We start from the raw sequence: 11,948 nt of genomic DNA, 5'->3' as shown, positions 1-11,948 counted from the left end.
TCACCTCTCGTGCTCCCTCCACACGCGCTCCCTCCACACGCGCTCCCGCGCGCAGGCACAGCCTCGCGCGAGAAGCAGGGCGGCGTGCTGCCCGGGGATTCGGACGCGGTCAAGAAGGAGAAGAAGCGCGATGGGGCCTTCGGCGGCCAGGGCGTCGGGCCCCTGCAGCAGAGCCTCCGCGGTGTGCTGCCTCGCCCCCTGCCCCCCCCCCTCCCCCCCCCTCTCTTTCGCCACAGGCATGCACGGCGGTGAGCTGCTCACGACCGCCGCCGCCACCCTCGCCTCTGCCGCCCTCTCGCTCTCCCACCCCTTTCCTCCTCCGCCCGCCACCCTTCCCGCCGCCGCCCTCCCCGCCCCCGCCCCTCCGCCAGGGCAAGCAAGCCTGTGGAGCCCGCGCGACGCCAACCGCACGGCGACGTGCGAGGCCATGGGGGAGTTTTTGACTCAACTGCAGGGCCGCTCGGACGAGCCGAGCGGCGGCGAGCCGAGCGACATCGTCGTCGCGAGGCTGGCGGCGGCGGAGCGGGAGGAGCAGGCTGGCGCCGGCAGCGCCGGCGGCAGCGGTGAGCGCCGCGGCGTGGTCTGGGTTGCCGAGGCGATCGCGGGCGAGTACAACGATTTTCACGCCAAGGCGCCGCCGCCCAAGCGGGCGAAGACAGGCGGCGGCGGCAAGCGGGGCGCGGCGGAGGAGGAGCTGGTGCCTGTGGTGGCCACGCGCGCCGCGCTGTCGAGCCTGCTGCGGCAGGGCCGTGTGCGCCGCTGGCTGGTTTCGCCGGCGAGCGGCTGCTTGGCGCCCCCCTCCACGATCGAAGGCGCGCTCGGGCGGCTGCTGCTGCAGACGCTGCAAGCCGATGAGCCGGCCGGCGGCGCCGAGGGCAGCGATGCTCCGCCGTGGCGCCTCGCCTCGCGGCCGGTCGGCGCCGCGCCCAGCGCCCAGACTGGGGAAGGGTGCGGCGAGGGCGGCGGCGGTCAGGGCGGCGGCGACGGTGGCGACGGCGACGGCGGCGGTGAGGGCGACGGCGAGGGCAGCGAGGTGGAGGGCGGCGGCGGGAGCGGCGAGGGCGGGAGCGACAAAGGCGGCGGCGAGGGCGGGAGCGGCGAGGGCGGCGGCGAGGAGGCGCCAGAGCGGGGGGGTAGCGCTGCACCGAAGGTGAGGTGGTGGTCGGCATTGGTCTGTGAATGGCGACTCCTCAGGCGTGGTGGTGTGAACAGGTGGTGCTCAAGCTGGCGGGATTCGAGGCGTGGGCAGAGGCGCAAGCAGCCAAGTCGGCGCGGGGGGGTGCGCGCGCGAGCGCCGCCCGCAGCGGCCGGGCGACACCTGCGCGGGCGAATGTTGCGAGTGCGTACTCGGGTGAGGGGTCGGGCTCGGAGGAGGAGGAGGACGACGAGGATGAGACGGGGAGGGAAAAGCGGCCGCGGACGCACGGCGGAGGCAGCAGGAGCTTCGGCGGCGTGGCGATGGAGCCGCTCGTGTCGGTGGACGCGCTCAAGGGAATGCTGCCGGTCGCGCCCTTCGACGTGTCCGCCTTCGCCGCGCCGCCCGGCTGGCGCGAGGTGGCCTTCCGCACTACCCATCTCCACGCTCACTGCCGTCCTCTCACGCGTCACCGCCGTCACCGCCCTCATCGCCGTCACCGTCTTCACCGCCGTCACTGCTGGCGCCCCTGCCAGGTCCTCGCCGAGACGGGGCGCCGGCCGCGGCCGCGCTGGGTGTGGTACGGGCAGAATGGGGAGGAGATGCACTCCTTTGACCGGCGGGGCGACCTCGAGGAGGCACTCGAGCGCGGCGAGGTCCCGTGGGGCGAGGAGGCGGCCGGCGAGGCGACGGCCAGCGGCGCGGGCGGCGCGGGCAATGGCGAGGGGGTAAGGCGGGTTCTTTCGGTCGGGGGCGGCGAGGGGGGCGGTGCAGACGGCGGGCCGTGGCTCGGCCAGCTCTCGGGCGGAGAGTGGCAGATCCGCAGCCGCGCAGCGACGCGGGCCATCAGCCACGTGGTCGGCCAGCTGCAAGGGCTCGGCTTGGTCTCGGTGGTGCACGCGTCGGTGCCGCGCTCGCTTGACGCGTCAACTCGCGCACGCGGGGGCTTTGAGTGCGACCTCGTTGTGCCATAGGGCCGCTCGACCGAGCTGGTCGTCATCAACAACCACTACGCCACTGGCGAGCCGTTCGCTGAGGGCGGCGGCGGGTCGGAGCGGTCTCGGCCGCGCAAGGCGCTCGGGGGACGCAAGTGGACGGCGGAGGAGGACGAGATCATCAAGGATGGCGTGCAGCAGTACGGCTGCCGTTGGCGGCGCATCGCCTCGCAGCTGCAGGGCTGCTCGGAGTACGCGGTGCGCAAGCGCTGGTTGCGGCGCCTCAAGGGCGGAGAGGAGGCCGGAGCAAAGACGGAGCGGATCGGGTGGACGCAGGCCGAAGACGCGATCATCATCTCGGCGGTGAGAGAGAAAGCCGGGAGCTAGCCGCGGCGTAGCCGGGGCGTAGCTGGGAGGCAGCCGGGAGGCAGCCGGGAGGCAGCCGGGAGACAGCCGAGAGACAGCCGAGATGCAGCCGAGATGCAGCCAAATCCAGCCTAGAGACCGCAGAGATGTAGCCGAGATGTGGCGGAGGCCACGATCATGATCTCGTCGGTTTGCGTGGGGTTGGGCACACGTGGTTAGCTCGGCCACCTCTCGGCGACTTCTCGGCTACATCTCGGCGGTCTCTCGGATAGGTGCGCGAGATTGGGCACAAGTGGTCCCGCATCGTGGAACTTCTCCCCGGCCGCACCAAGAAGGCCACCTCGCGCCACTGGGAATACCTCCTGCTCAAGATGCAGCAGCAGCAAGGGCCGCCGCCGCCTCCGCCGCCCCCCATCACTTGAGGTGACGTACCGCAAGGTGCTGAACTTAAGGTAAGGTAGCTTGAGTCAGGTTAGGTGCTTTGCACTGAGTTAGGTCCCCGGGATTTCTTTTTTGGTCCGACGGCCCGGGCCGGCGCCGACTCGGACGACGAGGGTGCGGCGAGTGAGGAGGAGCACTATGTCAAAACCCCACTGAGAAATTATAAATTTCTCTAGAGCTGGTGCCGCCACTAGATAAAATGCTCCACTGGGCCCCCGGAACACGCCTGCGCGGCGGCGAGCAGTGAAGAGGCGCGGAAAGCTGATTTTTTTACTTTTGGACGCATTTCGGGCTCCGTACTGGTTGACGCAGAGCCGCACGCGTCGACCGGCGCCGTTCGCGACCACGAGGGCGGATGCTGGCCATCCCGGGCTCTGTGCACATCGGCAGCGCGCGTTCTACGCGCTCCGCTATCCAGATTCCGGCGAACCACCTCGAGAGCGCCGTTTTTATCTCGTGCAATCTCGAGCCGTGGAGATTAGGCCGAGATCGCTTTGAGCTGCGGGAGATGTTTGGGAGATACAGCTACAGTCACACGGACCCGCGGGGCGTGCGCAGCTCGCGACGGAGATGTTTACAGAGCCCGGGCTCGCTGCGAAGCGGTGAGCGGCGCCCGAACGGCAGGGTAGCGTGTCGACCTAGACTGAACGCGACCGAGCAGCAAGGTACTAGGAGTGGCAGCCCGTGACAGCACCGGCAATACGCTTGGGGAGCGGTAGAGCAACGGCCCTGGTAGTGGTGGGCGAAGCAGCGACGGCGATGGCGATGGCAGTGGCGGCCCTGGCGGCGACGGCCGTGTTGGCGGATGAGGCGGCGAGACGGCGACGGCGACCAGGGCGACCTGTGCAGGCCGTCACGAGTCGTCATAGAGGTCGAAGTACTTTTCATCGCCTTCCAAGCCCTCGTCGAGCACGACCGCGTCCGCGCGCGCTGCCGCCGCAGCCCCTGCTCGGCGGAAGGCGTCCTGCAGCGGATGCTCGTAGGGAAGCGCGTCCTCTCGCGCCGCTGCCCGGAGGAGCCAGCGCAGCCGCACGCGCTCCTCGTGCATGAAGGCCGTGTTTGCTGCGCCGGCGGCCTCTCGCTCCCTCCTGTTCCTGAGCGCTCCGAGCGGGCTGATGCCCGGGCTGGTCGAGAGGTACTCGGCAAAGGACTGCTTGCTCATCAGCTCGTCGTCCGCGCAGTAGGCGAAGAGGCGGCGGCGGAACCAATGCGCCCACGGCCCGCACTGGTAGCCGTCGCTCTGCAAGTTGAGCGTCACGCTGACTAGCTGCCAGCCCGTGTCCTTTGGCGCCGCGTCGAAGGCGTCCCGAACGCGCGCTAGAGGATGCGGCTGAAAATGCTGGTGCCGAACGGCTCCCAGTGCACGGCGAGCCGCTGAGGCCCGATGAGCGCGACGTTGTGCCAATGGGCGCCGTCGCAGACCTGCTGCAACATCACGCAGTCGCAGAGTTGCAGCACCCGCTGCCCTCCTCTTTGACGGAAGATGCTGCATGCCGAGGCTACGTCGCAAGGGTAGTTGTACCGCAGCGGCGAGCCGGCGCCACTCTCGCCGTCTGGACGCTCGTCTACGTAGTGTGCGTTGGCGAGGTTCGAGTCGCTGAACCACTGCCGGTGGTAAGGCGCGCGTCGCCGACAGCCTCTACCGCAGGTATGAGGGGCGGCTCGCGGAGCTGGGCGTTGGCGATGCCGGCGACCTCCTCGAGGAGGTCGCTGAGAAGGGCATCGGCTCGCTCGACATCCACGACCGCCAGGCGGAGAAGCTCCGCCGAGCTCTTCTCGGCCGGCGGGGCTGGGGGGACGCAGCTGCGGTCTTGGCATCCCTCAGCGGCTTGTCGCTGGGCGACACCCCGGCTGGGGTGGCGGCTGGCGATCAGGCGGCTGGTGGCGGGGCAGCGGCTGGCGGCGAGGGCCGCGGCGGCGCGCGCCCCGAAGAGGCGGACGGCGGTGCCTGCGACGCGCAGGCCGCTGAAGGTGGGTCCGGAGGTGGGACCGAGGGATCCAGTTTGGACCCCTTGGAGCCCGCGCTGCCGGAGAGCGGCGATGGGACGATCGCCGCCGCGGGGGAGGAGGAGGAGGTCGAGGGCGGGCGGAAGGCGCCGCGGCGCCGCCGAGGGCGGCGCGGCCGTGGCGCCAGGGGTCGCGGGGGGGAGCTCGAGAAGGTGCCCGACACCGCGGCGGGTTTGGCTGCTGAGCGCCCAACCCAGTGGAGGAGGTTTCCACCGGCGGCGCGGCGCCGGCGGAGGGGGAGGAGGGCGGCCCGCCCTCGCTCGCTGCTGATGGACCTGGACGTGCCCCATATTGGGGGCCCGCCGGCATTACCCCGCCCGAGACGCCGGTCTCGGACGCTGCCGGCGCGCCCCACCCTTTCATTTTAGATGAGGCCACGGGTTCTAAGGCGGGCGAGGCGGCTGCTGAGGCGTTGGCGGAGGCGGCGGTCGACGCCGTCTACGGGGCGCTCGTGGCGGCGACGCTCGAGGAGTGGGCTGGAGCGAGCACGGACAACCCCGTCTCCGCGGCGGACGCTCGAGGCCCAGGCCTCGAGTGTCAGCAGTGCTTTGCGAACTTTTACGACGGGTTTGGCGTGGAGCCGTGGCTGTGGCGCCGGGCGTTGCGTGAGGGCTGGTCGGAGCTGGGGGGCTGGTCGAGAGAGGAGATGGAGGCGGCGGAGAAGGAGATCTGGCGCGGCGAGAGTTCTGAGATCTCTCAGCTAGGCGAGTGGGTCTGCGATGCTTGCCTGGAGGGCTATTTGGGGGGGGGCTTTGGCGACTACTCGGAGCTGCGCAGCGGCTACGTTGCGCCGTCTGCGAATCACCCCTGGATAGGTCGCTCGCGCGACCTCTCCTGGATGCGCAAGGGGCCCATAGGGGTCACGCGGAGGGAGGCGCTGTTAGCGGCGGAGGAGGCGAAGGCGGCCGCGCGGGCGGCGGAGAAGGCGCGGGCGGCGGAGGGGGGGAAGGGCGGCGGCAGTGGGCGGCAGTCCCGCGAGGCACGCCGGCGGAAGGGTTCGTCTTCGCGGGGCGGGGTGCGCACTGCGCGCCGCGAGGATGAGGAGCCTGAGCCAGGGGAGGGTTGGGAAGGGGGGGCGAGGCCGGAGGAGTATGACGGCCTCTTCGACGGCCCATAAGGGGCCGTTGTCTGCTGTGCCTTTTGTGGTGCTAGTTCGTGCCAGTCTGTTGTGAGAGGGGCTCGCTCGTAGAATTCTTTTCCGCCTTGGTTCGTACCCACATGTACATGTGGCACGCCATCCGTCGCCGCTGTGCCGTTCGCCTCGCCTCCTCTTTCGCCAGCGCCGCTGCGGTCGCCACGGCGAGCAGCGCGGCGCTGGCCGAGCCGGCGGCGGCGGCGGCTGCGCCCGGCATTCTCTTGGATCAGAGCCCCGGCAGGCGCCCGTTCGAGGACCCGGAGCTGAAGCAGGCTCTTCCCGAGCGAGCGCTGAGGCAGCAGCGGCTCCTGCAGTACCTCGGCGAGGTGCGGCCGCGGCTACAGCAGGCGATCGACTTGGGAGGCGATGCGGCCAGGGCGGCGGTCAGCGCGCTGCAGCAGGAGGTGGCGGCAAAGCAAGAAGCCGTCCTCTTTGACGCGCTCCCCGGCGAGCGGCGGCGGTACTTGCTCCAGCATGGCTGCGCGGCGTGGACCGAGGCCGCACTCGCCGAGGTCGCCTCGCACTCTCCGCTCATCGAGCTCGGCGCCGGTGCTGGGCAGTGGGCGAGAGCCCTCGGCGCCGGCGCTGAGTGCTCCAGACATCTCCAAGACACGCCCAAAGACGTGTCCGAGGCTTGTCGCTCAGGCGCCGTCGGTGCGGACGTGGCGGCGTACGACGACGGGTCGGAGGTGCCGCAGGCGGGGCGCGAGATGCGCGCAGAGGCGTCCTTGATTGGCCAGCCACTGCTAGTTCCTCATGGGTTTAGGCGGTGCGTGAGATGCCGGCCGAGCTGGTGCGGCGAGGCGAGCGACGAGGAGGTCGGAGGGCGCCTCACGGCCCCGGGAGGGACTCGCAAGCGGTTTCCGTCTCAGGTGGCGTCGAGGTGCTCGGGTCGCCCGAGGAGAGCGGCGGCCGCACGCTGCTGCTCGTGTACCCTCCGCCCGGTCCGATGGCGCACCAGGTGCCGCGCCAGCCACTCGATTCGCTCACTGCGCAGTCGTCGTGACTGAGGCCCGGTGGCGCACCAGGCGCTGTCTTCGTACCGCGGCGGGGGGGGGGGGGTGCTGCTCTACGATGGCGAGGTGTGAGGAGACGCCGTTCACGGCATGGTGCGTGAGCAGGCGAGGTGCTGCTCTACGTGGGGGAGGCGCGAGGCGGGTGCAGCGTCGACACCCTCCGCCGCAACACCCCCTTGTCCCTCTCTTCACGGCGTGTCGCTGCCGCTAGGTACAACGCAGACGCGTCCTTCTTCGACCTGCTCGAGGCGCGCCGGGGGGCCGCCCCACCCCTCGTGATTGTGGCGAGTTCCGCCGTCAGACTCTTGAGCTGAGTGTCGATGCAGGCGCGATGGAGGGTCAAGCGAGTGCTGCGGCTCGCCCCCTTCCGCGGTGGCCACGAGAAGCTGTACGTGTGCAAGCGCCGGTCGCACCCCTTCAAATGAGAGGCTTGCGCGCGCTGGCCGCTGCGCCAGGCCCAGGGGTATGATGTAAGGGAAGGCCTATGGCACGGCCCCGCTTCGGCGCCCCGCGTCAGATTCGGCGGTGGAGACACACTACTCCCACACACACACGGCGAGGAGAGAGAGAGAGAGAGAGCTATCTGGAAGTATTACTTCAGTCGTAGTCTCCTCACCTCGCACCTCCTGGTCCAACTGCGTCCTGGCGTCTACCAGACCGGGTCTGCGCTCGATCCGTCTGGCGAGTGCGGGCGCGTGAGGAAGACATGAAACCCCTACGACAAAATGGCGCGGGGACACCGCCGGGGGGGCAGACTGACATGAACCGACACACTCCAAACCGTCACGCCCCGCCTTCACTCGCCCTCGGCCTGAGCCTTACGAGCCGTACGCTCTCCTTCAACTCGTGGGCCAGCTCCTCCCACTCGAAGCTGGACGTCGCGAGCGCGCGGAAGGCGGCCACCGCAGCGTGCCTAGCGACAGAGAGATCGGCGCCTCAAGGTCGAGCGAGCGTCGAGAAGGGAGAGCGGTGTGTGGCCGGCCGCGGCGGCGCGCCTTCCGATGGCTTCGTCGAACGCGAGCAGCACCTGTTCACGCCGGGAGCTGTGAAGAGACGCCGTGGACAACAGCGGCCTTCTCGCTAGAGCAAGCGCCTCGCCGCCCCGCCCCTCGCCGCCCCGCCGCACCAGCGCAGAGAGGGAGGCGACGAGCGGCGCGGCGGACTCCACCTGACTCACGCGATGAGGGGGAGGATTGGGTGTGACTCACGACTGATGGTTCCTAGAGTCGATCATCCACCTCGTACACACAGTCGCTCGCCAGCACGAGATCGAAGGTGCCGAGAGCGGAGGCGGCGGCCGGGTCGCCCCACGCAAGCGGCGCCACGGCCACAGCCTCGCCCAAGCCGTTGTCTGCCGCGCCGGCGGCGAGGAGAGGGAGGCACTCTTGCCGGTCGGTGAGCGTGGTCGTCCAGCCGAGCGCCGCTGCAGTCAGCCCCGGGAGGGCGAGGCCCGCACCAACCTCGACGCACGCCCCCCGCCAGCCGGCGGCCAGCTCACCCGAGATTGGGCGAGACTGCGCGCGAGCGGCGGCGGCGGGGCGAGACGCGGCGAGGTAGGAGGCGAGTACGACGGCGGAGTCCCACAGCAGCGCCCCAGTCATCCGGCCCTTGTCTGCTCCGTGGCCCACACCCTCCCGTACCGCCGCCGCCGCCTCGGCCCCCGAACCCGTCCGCTCGAACAGCGAGCGGCGAGGCCGCACCGCCACGCCGCCGCCTGCCCACAGCGCCAGCCGTGAGTAGACGCCGTCCATAGCACGGCAACCCTCTCCGTCTCGCCGCCACCTGTTCACAGGGTGGCTGTGAGCAGACGCCGTCGAGGGCCGCACGCGGCCGCGCCAAGCCCGCGCCGCCAGGCAGAGGGAGGGTGAAGGAGTTGCAGCCGACCGGCACGAGGGGCGGCGCCTGAGGGAGGCTCAGGGAAGGTGGGAGGCTCCATGCCGCCCGCCCCGCCCCAGGTTTGGGGCGGCGGCGCCTGAAAGATGTCGCAGGGGAGCGACTGCCACTCCTCGCCGCCGTCCTCCTCCCACCCCGCACCGCCCTCCTCCTCCTCCCCCTCCTCCTCCTCCTGCTGCTGCTGCTGCTGCTGCTGCTGCTGCTGCTGCTGCTGCTGCTGCTGCTGCTGCTGCTGCTGCTGCTGCTGCTGCTGCTGCTGCTGCTGCTGCTGCTGCTGCTGCTGCTGCTCCGCCGCCGCTGCCGTCGCCACCGCGCTCGCCGCCGCCTCCGCCGCCGCCGCCACTGCCGTAACCGTCGCCGTCGCCTTCGTAGCCGTCGCCGTCGCCGTCGCCGTCTCTGCAGCCGTCGCCATCGCAACAGCCGCCGCGGTCTCGCCCGCCACGCCAGTCACCATACCGCTCTCCTCCGTCGCCTCCTCGCCGCCCTCGCCGCCGCCCTCGCCGCAGGCGTACTCGTGCAGCGCCCAGCCGTTGGGGAGCGGGTGGCTGCGACGTGGTGAAAGGGCTTCCCCTGGTACGGGCCACCTACTTCGCTCCTTCTGTGGTGAAGCGCCCTCCCTGACGGCGTGTCGCTCCATCTCACCGGGCGAAAAGAGAACGCCGCGTCCGTATGCCCTTTCGTGCTAGGACATGTCACGTGGTCGCTGACTGGCTGACAGCCCACCGGATCGTGAAGAACAGGCCGCAGAAGCCGGCGGCTTTGAGGCGCGCCGCAACCTTTGACAGCCCGGCCGGGAGCAGGTACGCGACGAGCCGCGTGTCGCTCGCAGGCGCCACCTCAAGCACCGTCGTCTCCTCAAAGCTGCAGCAGTCGAGGCCCTCCGCAGCCGCCGCTGCCCGTGCAGCCGCGACGAGGCCACTGTCCAGCTCAACGCCGACAGCACGCACGCCGCGGCGAGCCGCGGCGAGAACAATACGGCCGTCGCCGCTGCCAAGGTCCATCAGCGATGGACTCGCGACCACCCCGTCTCGTGCCGAGAGGACGATGCCAAGGATGGCCTCGACCGCGTCGCTCGGCGTTGCAAACGGCACGCCGTCGCGGTCGGCGAAGGGAGCGATGAAGCCGCGCGCCCAGTCGAACCCGAACATACACACATGCACATAGATCGAGGAGCCTCTCGGCAGGCCAAGCGACGCCCAGCGAAAAGAAAAAAAAACTGCTCAAAAAATTTCTTTTGGCGGTCTGCGCTGGTCTGTGAGAGGTTGAGGTGCGAGCCCTGGAGGCCCTGGGGATGGGGGGAGACTACCCGCGTGCAGGCACGAGCGAGGCCAATGGAGCGCGCGGGTGCGCGGCCGAGCGACGAGGAGGTGGCGCGGGTGATCAAGAAGATCGGGGGGCTGCTGGAGCGGCTGGGGTAGAGGTCTGGACTCATAAATAAATAAATAGAGCAGGCGTGGCAGCAGAAGAGGCGGCCGGCGCGCGTGGAATAAAGGTTTTGCGCTCGATGGTGTCTCGTCCTCGTCACCCCACTCACCAGCTCAGCGCCCCGAGCGCGGCCTCTGCCAGAGATGTTGGGAGGGGGGCGAGGGGAGCGGAACTGCGACGGTGTATCATTCACTTTATGCCACCGTTGCATATCCGGAGAGGCCACGGTGGCATAAAGTGAATGATACACCGTCGCAGGAACCCGGAACGCGGAAGCAGAGAGAAACTGAGAGGGGGTGTCGTGACGTTACGTAAAGCCGTATAGGGGTCAAGTATGGCCATGGCCATCTCACAGTAGAGTCTAGAGAGGTGTCCGTTTTTATTTATTTGTTTCCCCTCCCCCGACCCCTAGCCCATGCCATTTCTTTCCGATTTGTGATCTAAAACGTGTGTGCAGTTCAGTACGACTCTGTATATGTGTGCGTAGGAATTTCTGGCGGTTCTGACAACCTCCGCCTAATGGCGCTAGGGGCTAGGGCCGCTGACTGCCAGTTCGCGAACTGCCCCTACCGGCTCCGAGCCTCTGCTGAGCGTTCGCACGCGGGAGACTACATGTGCGCCCAAGCATTGCGACGAGGGTCATTCAAGGATAACGTGCTGTTATGGATATGCACGAAGCCCCCTACGCATCCCAGACCCACAGACCCCCTGCGCCACAATCGCAATCTGCAACACCCCCTACATGCACATGCACATGTCACATGTACATGTAGCATGCACATGCACATGTGCATGTAGCGCCTGCGGCCTGGGCCAAGTCCCGAGAGGGCTCGTGACACGTCGGTGAGAGTCGTGTATCTCACGGATCGCGCATGCGGCGCAGGAGCTTCTCTCGTGCCGTTCTCCTCATCAGTCCCACACCAACGCGAGTACTCTCACCTCGAAACATTGATAAGTGGGACAAGGAGGCAAGGAGGGATGGTCCGGGTTGCACGTCTCCTGGAGTTTTGACTCATCAGGGTCCTTCGCTATCGTCTTCGCTCCTATTTGCCCCTTAATTAAGCCCATTGAAGCTGCTTGGAAGCTCGATGTTACGCGGCCATCGACTCAGGAATCATGTCTTCGTACGTCGTCTGAAAGAGGGGCCGCAACGCCCATCGGAGCCGTGACGCCGCGGCGTCCGGGCGATGGCGAACGCGTCAGAATGTGCGAGGTACGGCTTTATCCAACAGCAGCCAACACCCATACACGTGGCGCGCGCCGCGCGGGGCCGCGGGGAGACGGGACACAGGACACTCGTCACTCCTCGCCGCTGCGCTCGCGCCGGCGGCTGGGGCCGCCGGATTTAGATCGTGGTTTAGGATACGCGTGTGATGCGCATGTGCTGTATGCGTAGAGCAGTACTTACAAACTCCCCGGCCGCGTTTTACCCGGGACGTATGGGCTATGGCCTGCAGCGGACCGCCAGTCCGCAGTCGCCACGTAGTCGTAAGAGACAGAAAACGCGTTCGCGTGGGGCCAAGCATGCGGCCGGGTCGTTGATGTGAGTGCGGCGCTCGTGTAAGAGTCATGCGAGAGGCGCATGCAGCGCCTCG

At 68.8% G+C, this 11,948-nt stretch overlaps 2 protein-coding genes across 2 annotated transcripts; one reads left to right on the top strand and one right to left on the bottom strand.

Annotated features, from left to right (window-relative positions):
- Nucleotides 1-4,360: 4,360 nt before the first annotated feature.
- On the top strand, nt 4,361-7,460 carry EMIHUDRAFT_228836 (hypothetical protein; the record flags this gene model as incomplete). Its single annotated transcript, XM_005786377.1, has 10 exons — nt 4,361-4,389; nt 4,526-4,685; nt 4,839-4,952; nt 5,258-5,668; nt 6,250-6,568; nt 6,665-6,708; nt 6,786-6,812; nt 6,903-6,963; nt 7,141-7,177; nt 7,373-7,460. 10 exons carry the CDS (start codon nt 4,361-4,363, stop codon nt 7,458-7,460), a joined length of 1,290 nt encoding a protein of 429 aa, XP_005786434.1.
- A 266-nt stretch (nt 7,461-7,726) lies between these two features.
- On the bottom strand, nt 7,727-10,076 carry EMIHUDRAFT_467636 (hypothetical protein; the record flags this gene model as incomplete). The annotated part of the gene is made up of 6 exons (XM_005786376.1): nt 7,727-7,948; nt 8,031-8,062; nt 8,129-8,203; nt 8,274-8,749; nt 9,070-9,512; nt 9,652-10,076. The coding sequence occupies 6 exons, from the start codon at nt 10,074-10,076 to the stop codon at nt 7,819-7,821; spliced, it is 1,581 nt and encodes a 526-aa protein (XP_005786433.1). The 3' UTR covers nt 7,727-7,818.
- Between the last annotated feature and the right edge of the window lie 1,872 nt (nt 10,077-11,948).

Source organism: Emiliania huxleyi (assembly GCF_000372725.1).
Source record: "Emiliania huxleyi CCMP1516 chromosome Unknown EMIHUscaffold_151, whole genome shotgun sequence".
Classification (NCBI taxonomy): Eukaryota; Haptophyta; order Isochrysidales; family Noelaerhabdaceae; genus Emiliania; species Emiliania huxleyi.
Note: the sequence above shows the minus strand (reverse complement) of the source record. Positions and strands in the feature narration are given on the sequence as shown.